Raw genomic sequence first — 11,803 nt, 5'->3', positions numbered from 1 at the left:
AAACAATCGATCCACAGACAAATGCACACAGCCTGCATATAGTAGCTGTGCCTTTTACAAGCCATTGTGACTTCCGTATAAATGTGATGTCAGAACTACTCACCGCCAGAAAACAGAAAACAACAGGCCAATCAGAAGAGAGGCCTGTTCTTGGCAGAGCCCCTGAGAAAGGAGCTGTAAAAATATATGGAGATGGTTTCTGGTACTTATACTGCAAATATATATTCTTAAGGACATATTTTTTTTTATTTTAAGGACACCTAAACATGTAACGCGTTGCATTCATATTCTGGGCTCATCTGCTTTTCTGTATGGTTTATTAATACGGTGTTTACTGAGTTTAGTCTGTTAATATCACTGTCTTACATTAAGCCACATTAAGCGTTTTCTTTATAATGGTTTTCTATGGGAGAAAAACGCTTAACGTGCAATTAAACGTGTTGCGTTCATATTCTGGGCTCATCTACTTTTCTGTACATAGCTTTATATGGTTTATTAATAAGGTGTTTACAGAGTTTGGTCTGTTAATGCCACTGTCTTAGTACATTAAGCCAAGTTAAGCATTTTTTTAACGTTAAGCCTTCAGGTTTCTTGTATCACTCAACATACTCTCGCTGTCTTGTTACATACAAACACAACTTGCAACATCATGACCTCAGAAGACTTCAGTAGCCTATTAATATCACTGTTATATAGTTGCAGTGGTCGTCTTGTTGCTAGGCCGATTATTTTGTACATTGCAATGGACTGTTTTTGTTAGCAGAAGTTTTAAGATAATATAAAAGTAATTCTCAAATTATGTTTCATGGCCACGTATTCACTCGTCGGTTTAACGTACAGATCTTGTTAAAACCATCTAGCATTAAATGTTGTTTCAATGTTTTTTTTTCAGTTGAAACAACAAATGACATTATTTCAACCACATTTCAGTGTTGAAGGTCAGTCATGTGCTGACATGCAATTTTTTTTTATTAAATAATGTATAACGTTTTTAGCTATAATAGTGAACATAATATTAAGTATTAGAGAGGATAAAAGAGAAAGGAAGAGTCAGATAAATAAGTCTTAATCTTCTAATCTAGCCTTCAAAACACTGAATTATTCAGGCACCCATAATACCCATTTTTAGATCCAAATCTTGGACAAATGCAGCTTCTTTTTGTTGTCATTAAAAGCTGTAGATCTTACATCGCAGAGATTTATCACCATGACTCATCCCTTTCAAGGATTCAAGGTTAACATGATGGCACTGGACAAGGTGACTTCAATATTTTCTGCTGGTGATGGTGTGTGATTTTTCTCAGTCTATCTTGTGTGGTCAGAACTTGCATGGGCAAGAACTATGAATGAGACAGGTTTGCTCTATCACCATGACAACAAAGTAAATATGTTTCCATACAAACTCTGAGCATGGCAAACTCTCTTAATTCCACATCAGCCTCGGTTGGTCAAATTGAGAAAAAGAAAACAATGATTTCATAGAGATATTTAAAGAGATGGCACTGGAAATACAATGCGTATGTTTAATGTAACAGTAGGCTATCCATAGTTTTATATAATCTACATCTAATGTCCTGTTTAGGTAAAGTAGGCTATAAAAATGCACAACAAGGTTGCACATGTTTTTATAGGCGGCAGGCCTATAATAAAGTAAACAGCAATGTGTATGATGATGATATGTTCAAATATGCAATGTGAGACTTCCATTTTAAAAGTTAAAAAAAAAACACACTGGCATGTTAAAAGAACAGGATGTCACTTACCATGTTCAAGTATTTTAGCGGTAGATATCACAGATTTTGAGACTTGGAAATGTAAAATTTGAGGATCAAGGCAAGCACACAAATTCAGCCTTGAGTTTACACCTAGATAAACAAACAAACAAACAAACAAATAAATTATAAACAAACAAACAAGTGACAACAAACCATTACTGGCAAGAAATGCAAGCATTTTTTTTAGAGGTCAATGGTGTATTTTGCATGTTTTCTATCGAAGAGACAGACACCTTCAAATGATCGGTTTGGCAGTCAAAGTGATTGACATTTTGACATGCAACTGATATTTACTGAAATCACAGTGCTTTGGTTGGCACTGGTGCAGAATGATCACTATTGTCAACAGTTTCTACATAAGAGACGCCTAACGAGTGAAACAATGGGCCTGAGTGTATTCTACCATGCAGCTGCAGCCTCTCTTTAGATGCCTCAGGACGCTTGTATGCCCATGTGAGCGAGACCTCCAGACCATCACCTGCGGGGGGAGGGGGTCACAAGAAGGGGCATACAAATTATTTCCACAAAGAAAACGACATCTCAGAGTTCAATATACATCAGTAGCTCTCTTATAGGATAATTTGCATCATCTCCACTCTACCGTTACAGCCTTGTTTTGTCAAGGAAACCCCCTGATAAGATTTTAGATGCGTCGGTGTCCCCCGCCCTTCAGAATGGATTCGTCCAGTTCTCATCACCAGAGCGAATCGATAGTTAAAGAAGCCTGAATATTGCAGCTCTATTTCGGCACCGACAGAACGTGACATCACGAGTCTACAGGTAATGGCATCTGTTTTTAGTCCTCCTCAGACTTAAGTAAAGGCGATGAGTAGTCTTCCTAATTGATTCAATGATGCTAAGCTGTATTATATAACTGGTATGACGTTATGTTTTGAGTGCAAGCTATAATTTGACGTTTAAAACGGGAAAAGATTAAGGCTTGTGTTTATTTTTCTACAGTTCTGTTGCCTTTTTTGTGGAAAACTGATTATTTTAGTTCTCCGCCTCATTAACTTACTGTTAACGTTAGCTGAGTCATAATTGGCATCACCTGGAAATTCATATTAAAATGTCTGTACTATTCAACCAAATATATATATAAAAAAAATCTAAAGTTCATATTTTAAAGTGGCATTAACGTAATTGCTCTCGTGCTCTGTCACAGTGGGGAAAACAATGGAGGAGCAGAAGCTGAAAGATCCCATTAATAAAGTGTCTTTGATCAAAGGTAAAAACACTTTATTGTTCTTGAGTTTTTATAGTTATTTGGTTAATTCAGAACCATAATATAGTGCTGTAGCAGCTATACTGTCCCTGTATGAGCATTGATTTAGAGGATATTAAACCTTTTTTTTATTCTTATACTACTTCGAGTATGTCATGGTACTGTGTCTAAAATAATGGTTGTTTGACTCACTGGGTATAACGTTTTATTGAGTTACTTGTGAGCAATTAGTTTGTTAAAAAAAAGAAGCTTTTTATTAAGTTTATCATGGAAAAATTACAGACCGTGAGGAATAAAATTCATGTTTAGTTTCAGTGAAATTTCTGTAAACTATGCATTGTTGTCTGTAACTAAATGCCTCAGAACTGCTCATCAGCAGTTCAAGCGTAATGAATAAAACCTTTTGTTCTGAACAAGCGATTTTACAAATATCATTTTATTATGCCCAAATGTAATCATGCATGGCAGTGTTTTGTTATCATTAGTTACGATGGGACAGATTCCAGCCTCTGCTAATACTTTTTGCTTTATACTAGTAGCCTATTTTCAGATACTAGTTTCAGATATTGTCCGTCTGGCTGTCTTCCTTTTCCACACACTCACAAATAAATTAGGCCAAAGCATTTCAATGTGCCCTGGTACTCTGCTGAGAGATTGAGTTTGTGATGCAGAATGGCATCCATAAACATTACCCACCGCAGAACCTCATGAAACGTTAATGCCTTCGTCCTCTCTGCTCTTAGTTCCTGCACAGGATTTCAGTATATTTTAGCTTAGTCATCCAAGCAAGGCATGTGAAGTACAATTTTCTGGAATTATGTGTCTCTGATTGCAATGATATGTCCTTGATATGCCCATTTATGGTATACACCCTTGAGTTTGTAAGATGAGGTCATATCTTTCTGGAGCATTTGATAAGATGGCCTGGTTTTCAGCAAGAGGAGCAGGTTTGTTTCTAAGTTTAGGCAAACTAAATTGCAGCCAGTAAACGTAACATTTGCAGAGCAACGGATCTTTATTTAATGGTTAAAAATCTTCACAAATGCTTTCTCGAAGTTAAACTTTTCTGAGTCATAATGAAATGGCATTGTTTAACATTAGAACCTTTGAAACTTTTATTCAAATGGCAGCTTTATTGAAACCCCAGCCATCCTTTTTGCAGATCCCAGTTTAAACCCTACTGATGACATGTTTTTAGGATGGATCTATTCTGAGTCAAGTTATTAATTCATGGAATAGACCCATTTTCTGACCACCAGGGAAATTACCATGCGATTCATTCTGATTTAATTAACCTTTGGAGACCGGGGTTGCACTTCGTCGGAGGGCAGAACAATCTGGCGAAGTTGAAATACAACCCATTGATGCTGATACATAGATAAAGACACAGATCACCCATTAGCCGTTGATGGAAGCGTGATTCTCTGACAGCAGAGCACCATAATAGTGTCTAATTATGCATGTAATAGTTCCCATTAGATAATGTAATCATTTATCCAGATGAGCTGAGCAGGAGCACTGTGGAGGCCAGTGAGTCTGAGAAGGTCATCCAGCGGCTGAACCAGGAACTGCAGGAGGCCAATGAACGGGCCAACTCGGACAAACACAAATGTGTTGAACTCCAAGGTAAGCTCACACAGATTACTCTCTAATGTCTTATACATTAGGATATAAGAGACCAAACTGATCCTAAAACAGCACTGAACTTTGCCTCACTACATATATTTTTTATTTATGTAAAATGCATGACTAAATAATAATAAATATTAAATTACACATGATTATTATTATTTGAGTAAGGCTGTGAACATTCGAAATGAGCTGTAATGGCAGTCATGCTCAATAGGTCCCCCTGATGGCTTGTGCTGTGTATTACAGGTCAATTGGAGGAGGAGAAAAAAGCCAATAAGCAGCAGGCGGAGGAGTCAGCAAAACAGATAAAGGTCTTGCAGAGTAAGTGAAGGAGGGTGTGTATGTCTTAAGTTTTTATTATTCAACAATGTATTATACCAAATGGTCTACTTGTGCATTCAGCTCAGCTCCAGAAGTTGCAGGATGATATGGGGAATCTCAGGGATCAGAAGGACAGCGCGGTCTTCAGCATGAGACAGGAAGCGCACGCAGCTCAGGAGGAAGTGCAGGTGTTGCGCCGCACTATGGAGAAAACGGCAGCCGAGCGAGAGCACGAGGTCAGCGCGCTGAAGGGGAACTTGGCGACGCTAACTTCTGAGCTGGAGAAATGGCAGTTGGCTGCAAACAAGTACGAGCGTGAGCTTGACAGTGTGCAGGCCAGTCACCAACAGCAGAACCAGCAGAGAGACAGATCTGCCAAACAGCAAGGTACCCACAACCCCAGACACCTCTGCCCTCACGGATGATTGGACCGGCTTACAGAATATAGCCTACATTTTTAAACCGGCTTCATTTAATGGCTAAAAATTGTGAGAACGTCAACAATTCTCATCCATGTGTTTTTCTAAACCAAAATGCAAATTAATTCATATTTATACTTCCATTTTTACCATTTTTTTTATTATGTTGTTGTTAAAAATAATAATAATAAATAAATAAATAAATAACTACATTAAATACAAAAAATCCTTACCTCATAGTAAGTTACCAAAATAGTAAGTATGACTTACCAAATTAGCTTTATTGGGTAAAGTGTTCGTCTTAAAAGGTTATTTCCTTGAAAAATAAATTAAATTATACATTTCAGAGGAAAAATTATAATAAAATAAAATAAAATAAAAATCACATAGGCTAACTATAGCATTGCCAGGCTAAATTCCTGTATTTTGCCCCAATGAAATTAAGACTTTTTTTTATGTCTTTTGCATCTTATCCATTTGAGGAATTTGTCCTCCTTTCCCAGAAACCTGATGAATGAGGAAAATAATGTGTTTGTGGGAGGTTACAAATCAAGCCCTAGATCCATCAAACAACAGTCACGGCAGTGTTTGCAGTAATCCGACAGATATTCAGAAGATGACTCACATTTCTCACATCACTTCCACCGTTATGTAACAGAGTAGCATTGTGAGTCAGTTTGTGTGTGTATGCAAGCACGTTATATCTGTGAGGTTGTGTGCATGTCTTTGGGTATGTATTTAATTGTGTGTGTGTGTGATGCAGCGAGCGAGCTGGAGCGGCTGCAGAAGGACTGTGAGAGCCTGAGGAGGGAGTGTGTGTCTCTGAGGTCAGAGAGAGAGCAGCTGGCTGATAAACAGCAGAAAGAGAAGATCAGCCTGCAGAGTGAGAGCAGCACCCTGCGCTCAGAGAAAGAACAGCTAATGAAGAAACAACAGCAGCTGGAGAAAGAGCTGGACAGGTCTGTATTAAGCGGTGTCAGCTACAGTTAATTTAAAGGTGAAGTGTGTCATTGCTGTGCCACTAGAAGCACCAAATGTAATTGCAAAAAAACAGATTCCCAAAAAAATAGATTCCCACCCTAAACTCACGCTATTGGTCGTGTCCGTGTTGCTGCATCAGGATCCCTAAAGACACCATTTTTATTAAGCCACAATGTTTAAAGTTCTGAGGGAAATTAAAGATGTAGTTCACCCAAAAATGAAAATGTTCATTATTTACCCGCCCTCGTGTCGTGACATGTCTTTTGTGTGAGTAACAGACTGAAATTGACTGTTGCAAGTTTGATGTCATTAAAGGTGCATTAGGTGATTCTCCACAGAAAAAAAAAAATATATATGTTATGCTGGTTGAAAGTCTCCTCATATCCTGGTAGCAATACTATGTTAAGCGGTCTAAATGTATTTCTATAAATGTAAATTGTCTGTGGAAGGCATAGAACCATAAAATGTTTGTTCAATCATTGTATTCGGTCCGAATGAAAGGATAGCATGTGTTCCCTATCAGTCAACGTGTGTTTGCTTACCACTGTGCACGCAGCCTGTTCATGCAGACATCATACGTCATCAGCACGTTTCACGTATGCTGTGCATACAGAGCGAGAATGGCAGGCAAACAGTTGTTTACGTTTGTTATTGTAGTACTGTTACTCACTGCACTGTAAAGTTTTCTCGCATGTGAATGACACACGATGTAATCCAATAGTCTTGCTTCTGGTCTGTGCACGCTCATGTTTTGGAGGCGTGGCTTTTGATGGCGATTTACAGGGAGGGTGGGATCATATGGGTTCCAATGCTTGCAGGCTAAAGTTAGCATTTCCCAGATCACCTATTGCACCTTTAATGCCATGACTTGGATGTCATACAGACTACTTTGGTGCTTTCATGGTGGTTGTATGATTTTTTTTAAACATGAAAAAATGGCGCACTTCACTAGGACAATATCAGTTTCTGGGTTTTAATTGATCTTCATTTTGATTAACCAATATCGATTCTTAAAGGGGTCATGACATGAGAAACCAAATTTGCCTTGATCTTTTGGTATATAAGAGGTCTTTGTACCATTAAAACGTCCTGCAAGTTTCATAGCTTAAGATGTCCTCCACATTATAAACGAATCATTTATTTAATCAAGCTCTAAATACAGCTCGCTCTGGATCCATGGTAAGAAGTGACGTCACGGTACGAAGTGACGTACCAGCGTTTGCATATGACCGCCTCCAGCACAAGACAACTACGCTTAAAGCGCAAGGCACTACGCTCATTTCGTATCATTGTCGCGCCCGCGCGCTCGCTGTGCGCCTCACAAGTATTCAGTCAACTGCCAGAAAACTGTTGCTCAAAGACCTTGCCGACTATTCTGGCCTCAACAACGACGACGCAAACTGTAAGTAATGTATTTAAAACTTTAAACTACTTTTTAAATACGCTGAATCCGCAAATCCTCTGGATGGGGGCGTTAATAATTGATGCATAGGCACTGACGTTAGCCAATCATAACAGTGGGCGTTAACACTGAACTCTTAAAGGGGAAACACCCCCAAAACAGACTGTTTGAATCAGAGGATGAGAAACAGGGTGGGAAAAGGTCATAAATCACTACATTTTAAATGTGTTTTTTGTAAAAAAAACTATAGTAATATTATAATTGCACCTAAGGGAACATAATAATAAAATAAAAAAACCCATGTCATGACCCCTTTAAATCCTAAGATCAGTCTTTTAGTCTATGCTTTTTTTTCTGATGATGCATGGAAAAAAATGCACCAAACATTATTTGTAATGCGCCTTTTTAAAAAATATGACATTTTTAACAATAATTGTGGTTTTGATCCTCTTTAATGTGGATCACTGTAGCGATGCATGTTTGAATAAATCCGTCATCAAAAAAGTTAGGACCAAATGTTTTTTAACAAAGAATTGGACTTGAAACATACCTAAATCATTAATAAGTTGGTATAAAACTGCCTTATGTGCAATTTAATTTTGTATACAACTGTTACTGTTTGAGTGTTGATTATTATATCGAAAAATAAGTTGCAATTGAATGGACTGTTCATTTTAACATTTAATATTTTAGAAATAGACATAATTTTAGTTTTGCAGCGTTGAGTTTTTTTTTTTCTCCCTTTAAGATAAATGGACATACTGTACCTGATGTATATCCAAATGAATCAATATTGAATTGAATCAAATCAGAATAAACTGAAATCTAGTGCTTCTGACTCAAATTAATCGAATCGCTATAGTATATCTTATTTAATGCCCAGCCTTACACTTCATTTTGTGCAGACTTGTGATGTAATGATGTAATCTATCTGCAATCTGAACCTGCATTCTGCCTCAGCTCCAAGAAACAGACCACAAGCCTGAGCAACACGGTCAAGACCCTGGAAAAGGCGCAGGCGGACATGGAGAAACGGCTGAGCGTCCTGCAGGAGGAACACCAGAGAGACACTAGCCAGCTGGAGCAAGGCAATAGCAGGATCAAAGAACTGCAGAAAGAGGTTATTCCCACCATAGTTGAGAATGAAAGTAGAACTGCATGAGACTCATTAGCAGGCATGTCACAAAAGAGCTCTGCACCTAAAAAAAGACCTGGCCCCTGGATACACAGTGTGTGTGTGTGTGTGTTATTGACTAGGCTCATTGCTCCTTATGAAAGGTTTCTACTCTCTTTCTCTTTTTCTCTCTCAGTATGAGGAGATCCAGTCAGAGCTGTCAGGCCTCAGGGAGAAGTATGAGAATGTAGAGGAGGAGAAAGGCTCCATCAGTCTGGAGCTGCAGCAGAGCCAAGAGCGCCTGAGGCATCTGCAGGACAAAGACAACCATGTGAGTTTTCAGTCTATGTAACACTTATGTTCAACAACAGGGGCACTGACAATAGGGACAGTTCAAGAGGAAAAGAGCGTTGTTTGTCCTTGAAATCAGAGATGGAAAAACAGCACCGTTTGTTTGACAATAAACTTCCACATTTGTTTCGACATTTTGTATAGCCTAAAGATGAAGTGTGTAATTTATGTGGCCAATAACAATAACAAACGTAGTTGCAGACTTACAATAAGGTTTCTACCCAGGGTCCAAAACTGACACTCACTATAAAAAGAGTGAATGAAAATGTTGTAATATGCAGATTTCACCTCAGTGCAAATGCTTAAGGTTTTTCCCCCCCAAAATTCCATGAGACGACATAAAATACACCCTGAATATTTCTCGAACATGCCACCAAAACAAAAATAAGGAAGAAAGTGTCTTAATACTTTTGGGACAGTTTCATGTATGAATCAAATATTTTGTTTGAGTTTTACAGTCACTTAAGAACAAAATTCTTTAATGTTTTAATTATTAAATCATTATAAAAAAAATAATAAAAATTTCAAATAATTCCAAATTTCCAGGCTGATAAAAATCTCACAGTGAGATGGCAAAGGCTTGCTGCATCAACCCACGGCATTGACAGACAGGGGGTACTGCCCCACGCTTACAGCATCGGTTAAACCAAAAGTTGACGTGTCGCATTTAAACAAACAGTGACGTTGTCTCTGCACGTTGAGCTGGGAAAGGGGAAGTCTTTTAACAATGAAACAATTACACGCTTCACCTTTTGATTTCCTTTTCTTGATGATCGTAAAATTTACCAGTCCAATAATAGCGTACATAAACATAAGACAGTCATTCAGTAATATCCCTCCCTTCCCTCCTTTAGCTGTCTTTATTGCAGCCCATCCTAGCCGTAGCCATCGGCCTTGTCCTGGCTTTGCTGTATTGGTGCTTGGGCCCATTGTGGTAGAAAGGTACACGGTGCTCCTGTCCCGTCTCATTCCTCTGCTTAAGCATCCATCATCCTCAGGGCTATGCATGACCACTAAACAGTTCTCTGCTTAAGCTACAAAATGCTGTCCGGTCATTTGCAAAAATGCTTCTGTTTCCCTACTACAGGTCCGCTTTGTATTATAAGATGCACACTAACAAGTGTCACTGACAAACTCCATTTTGTAGGGTGTAGCTCTGAGGCATCCCGGCTCTCTTTGTCCTGCACCGTATGTCTTCTGCTGACCTTGTCTGTGTACCGTCCTTGTGGCTTTTGTGTCCCCTTCTCGGCTCATGTGCATCCTTGATTGTAAACATGTTCTGATTGGTGATGAGGTGCTGCAGGTGATGTCATCTCTTGTCATGTTTGTCTTTGCAGGGAAAATGGATCAGGTGGATGCCTGTTGCCGCTGTAACCATTGCTGTGACGGGGTATTTGCTTTCAAAGACCTCAAAATGAACAACGTGATGAACCAGTAACAAGCGCACACACCGTGACATGCATACCTAGTCAATCTTTCTCAAACGTGTTAACATTTGTGTCCTTTTAGCCTGTGTGGTGTTAGTTTGAGTAAAAATGGTTTAAATCAAACTTTTACTCGCATACCGAAGGCCTTAGAATAATATCATCACAACATTCCCTCAGTTGCACCATACATATATATTTTAAATTTGACGTTGTGTATGCATAGCATTTGAAGTATCTGGCTAATAACAGGTATTTTATTGAACACTGTTGCTTTGCCAAACAAACACTTAGTGAATTGCCTTAAATAACATACAGTAGCATCAAATAAACAAACGTTTATACCTTCCATGAGAAGTGATTTGAGAATTGCAAATCCCACTGCAATAACACATTCGAGACATGATGCATCCATTTAAGTTTTAATACATTCTGTGGCTTAAAGGCCTAAATCCGCCATGTAATGTGTTTGTGTCCTTGCACCTTATACGAAGCCATTAGTAATTAGTCTATGCACTGTACTTTGTGATAAGGATTTGACGTATTATTATTAATGATGATGATGAAAATAATCACTGTTCACTTAGGACACTAGAGATCTATTTTGTCCTAAAGAGACTTATAATATAGTGTTTATGATTTATGTTTATTATGACTTGTACAGAGATTTAAGGAAAAGCTACCTGATCTAACAAACATGCAATTCAAATAAATAAGCAGAAGTGTAGTTCAGTCATGTTAAGTTCCTGTTTTTGTTGTTGTTGTTGTAAATCCTTTATGTATGTCAGATGAATTTAATTTCGACAACACTTTACAATAGGGTCAATTTGTTAACATTAGTTAATGTATTCGACCAATAACTAGCAATAAACTGTTTTTACAGCATATACCGTATTCACTGGTTAATGTAATATATTTGTTCAAAATACATTTGTATATCTTTATACTTCATATAAAGCTTTATATACTTTTTATAGCAATTTTATTTATTTATTCAGTTGACCTTGCAATATACAATTTGACCATTGTAGTCTAATTCACAAACAAATGTCTCTTATGTGGCAGTTCTTTTTAGTGAATCAAAAACATACAGCACAACCAATTCTAGTCTTATATTACTTTGTGTAAGAGTATGTAAACGATGTGGACATTCATAACT

General features: G+C 37.9%; 2 protein-coding genes across 3 annotated transcripts in view; one reads left to right on the top strand and one right to left on the bottom strand.

Moving 5' to 3' along the window:
* The window catches only part of dnah12 (dynein, axonemal, heavy chain 12), a 52,359-nt gene extending 49,977 nt beyond the window's left edge, over positions 1-2,382 (bottom strand). Inside the window, exons 1-2 of the mRNA XM_079588763.1 lie at positions 2,179-2,382; positions 1,764-1,865 (exon numbers count right to left, since the gene is read on the bottom strand). The gene's annotated coding sequence lies outside the window, so the exon portion shown is untranslated. The remainder of the gene's footprint in view (positions 1-1,763; positions 1,866-2,178) is intronic.
* Positions 2,383-2,471: 89 nt separating this feature from the next.
* slmapb (sarcolemma associated protein b) lies at positions 2,472-11,371 on the top strand. 2 transcript variants are annotated; one of them, XM_079588764.1, is made up of 10 exons: positions 2,472-2,555; positions 2,941-3,003; positions 4,501-4,626; positions 4,879-4,953; positions 5,035-5,340; positions 6,136-6,331; positions 8,716-8,875; positions 9,066-9,200; positions 10,075-10,162; positions 10,558-11,371. In XM_079588764.1, exons 2-9 carry the CDS (start codon positions 2,952-2,954, stop codon positions 10,156-10,158), a joined length of 1,134 nt encoding a protein of 377 aa, XP_079444890.1. In that variant the 5' UTR covers positions 2,472-2,555; positions 2,941-2,951; the 3' UTR covers positions 10,159-10,162; positions 10,558-11,371. The 2 variants fall into 2 exon arrangements, with proteins under 2 accessions (XP_079444890.1, XP_079444891.1); XM_079588765.1 differs by lacking the exon at positions 10,075-10,162.
* The last annotated feature ends 432 nt before the right edge of the window (positions 11,372-11,803 follow it).

This window comes from Phoxinus phoxinus (assembly GCF_949152265.1).
Source record: "Phoxinus phoxinus genome assembly, chromosome: 18".
Taxonomy (NCBI): Eukaryota; Metazoa; Chordata; class Actinopteri; order Cypriniformes; family Leuciscidae; genus Phoxinus; species Phoxinus phoxinus.
The sequence above is the reverse complement of the archived record's forward strand: the minus strand, read 5'-3'. Positions and strand labels throughout refer to the sequence as shown.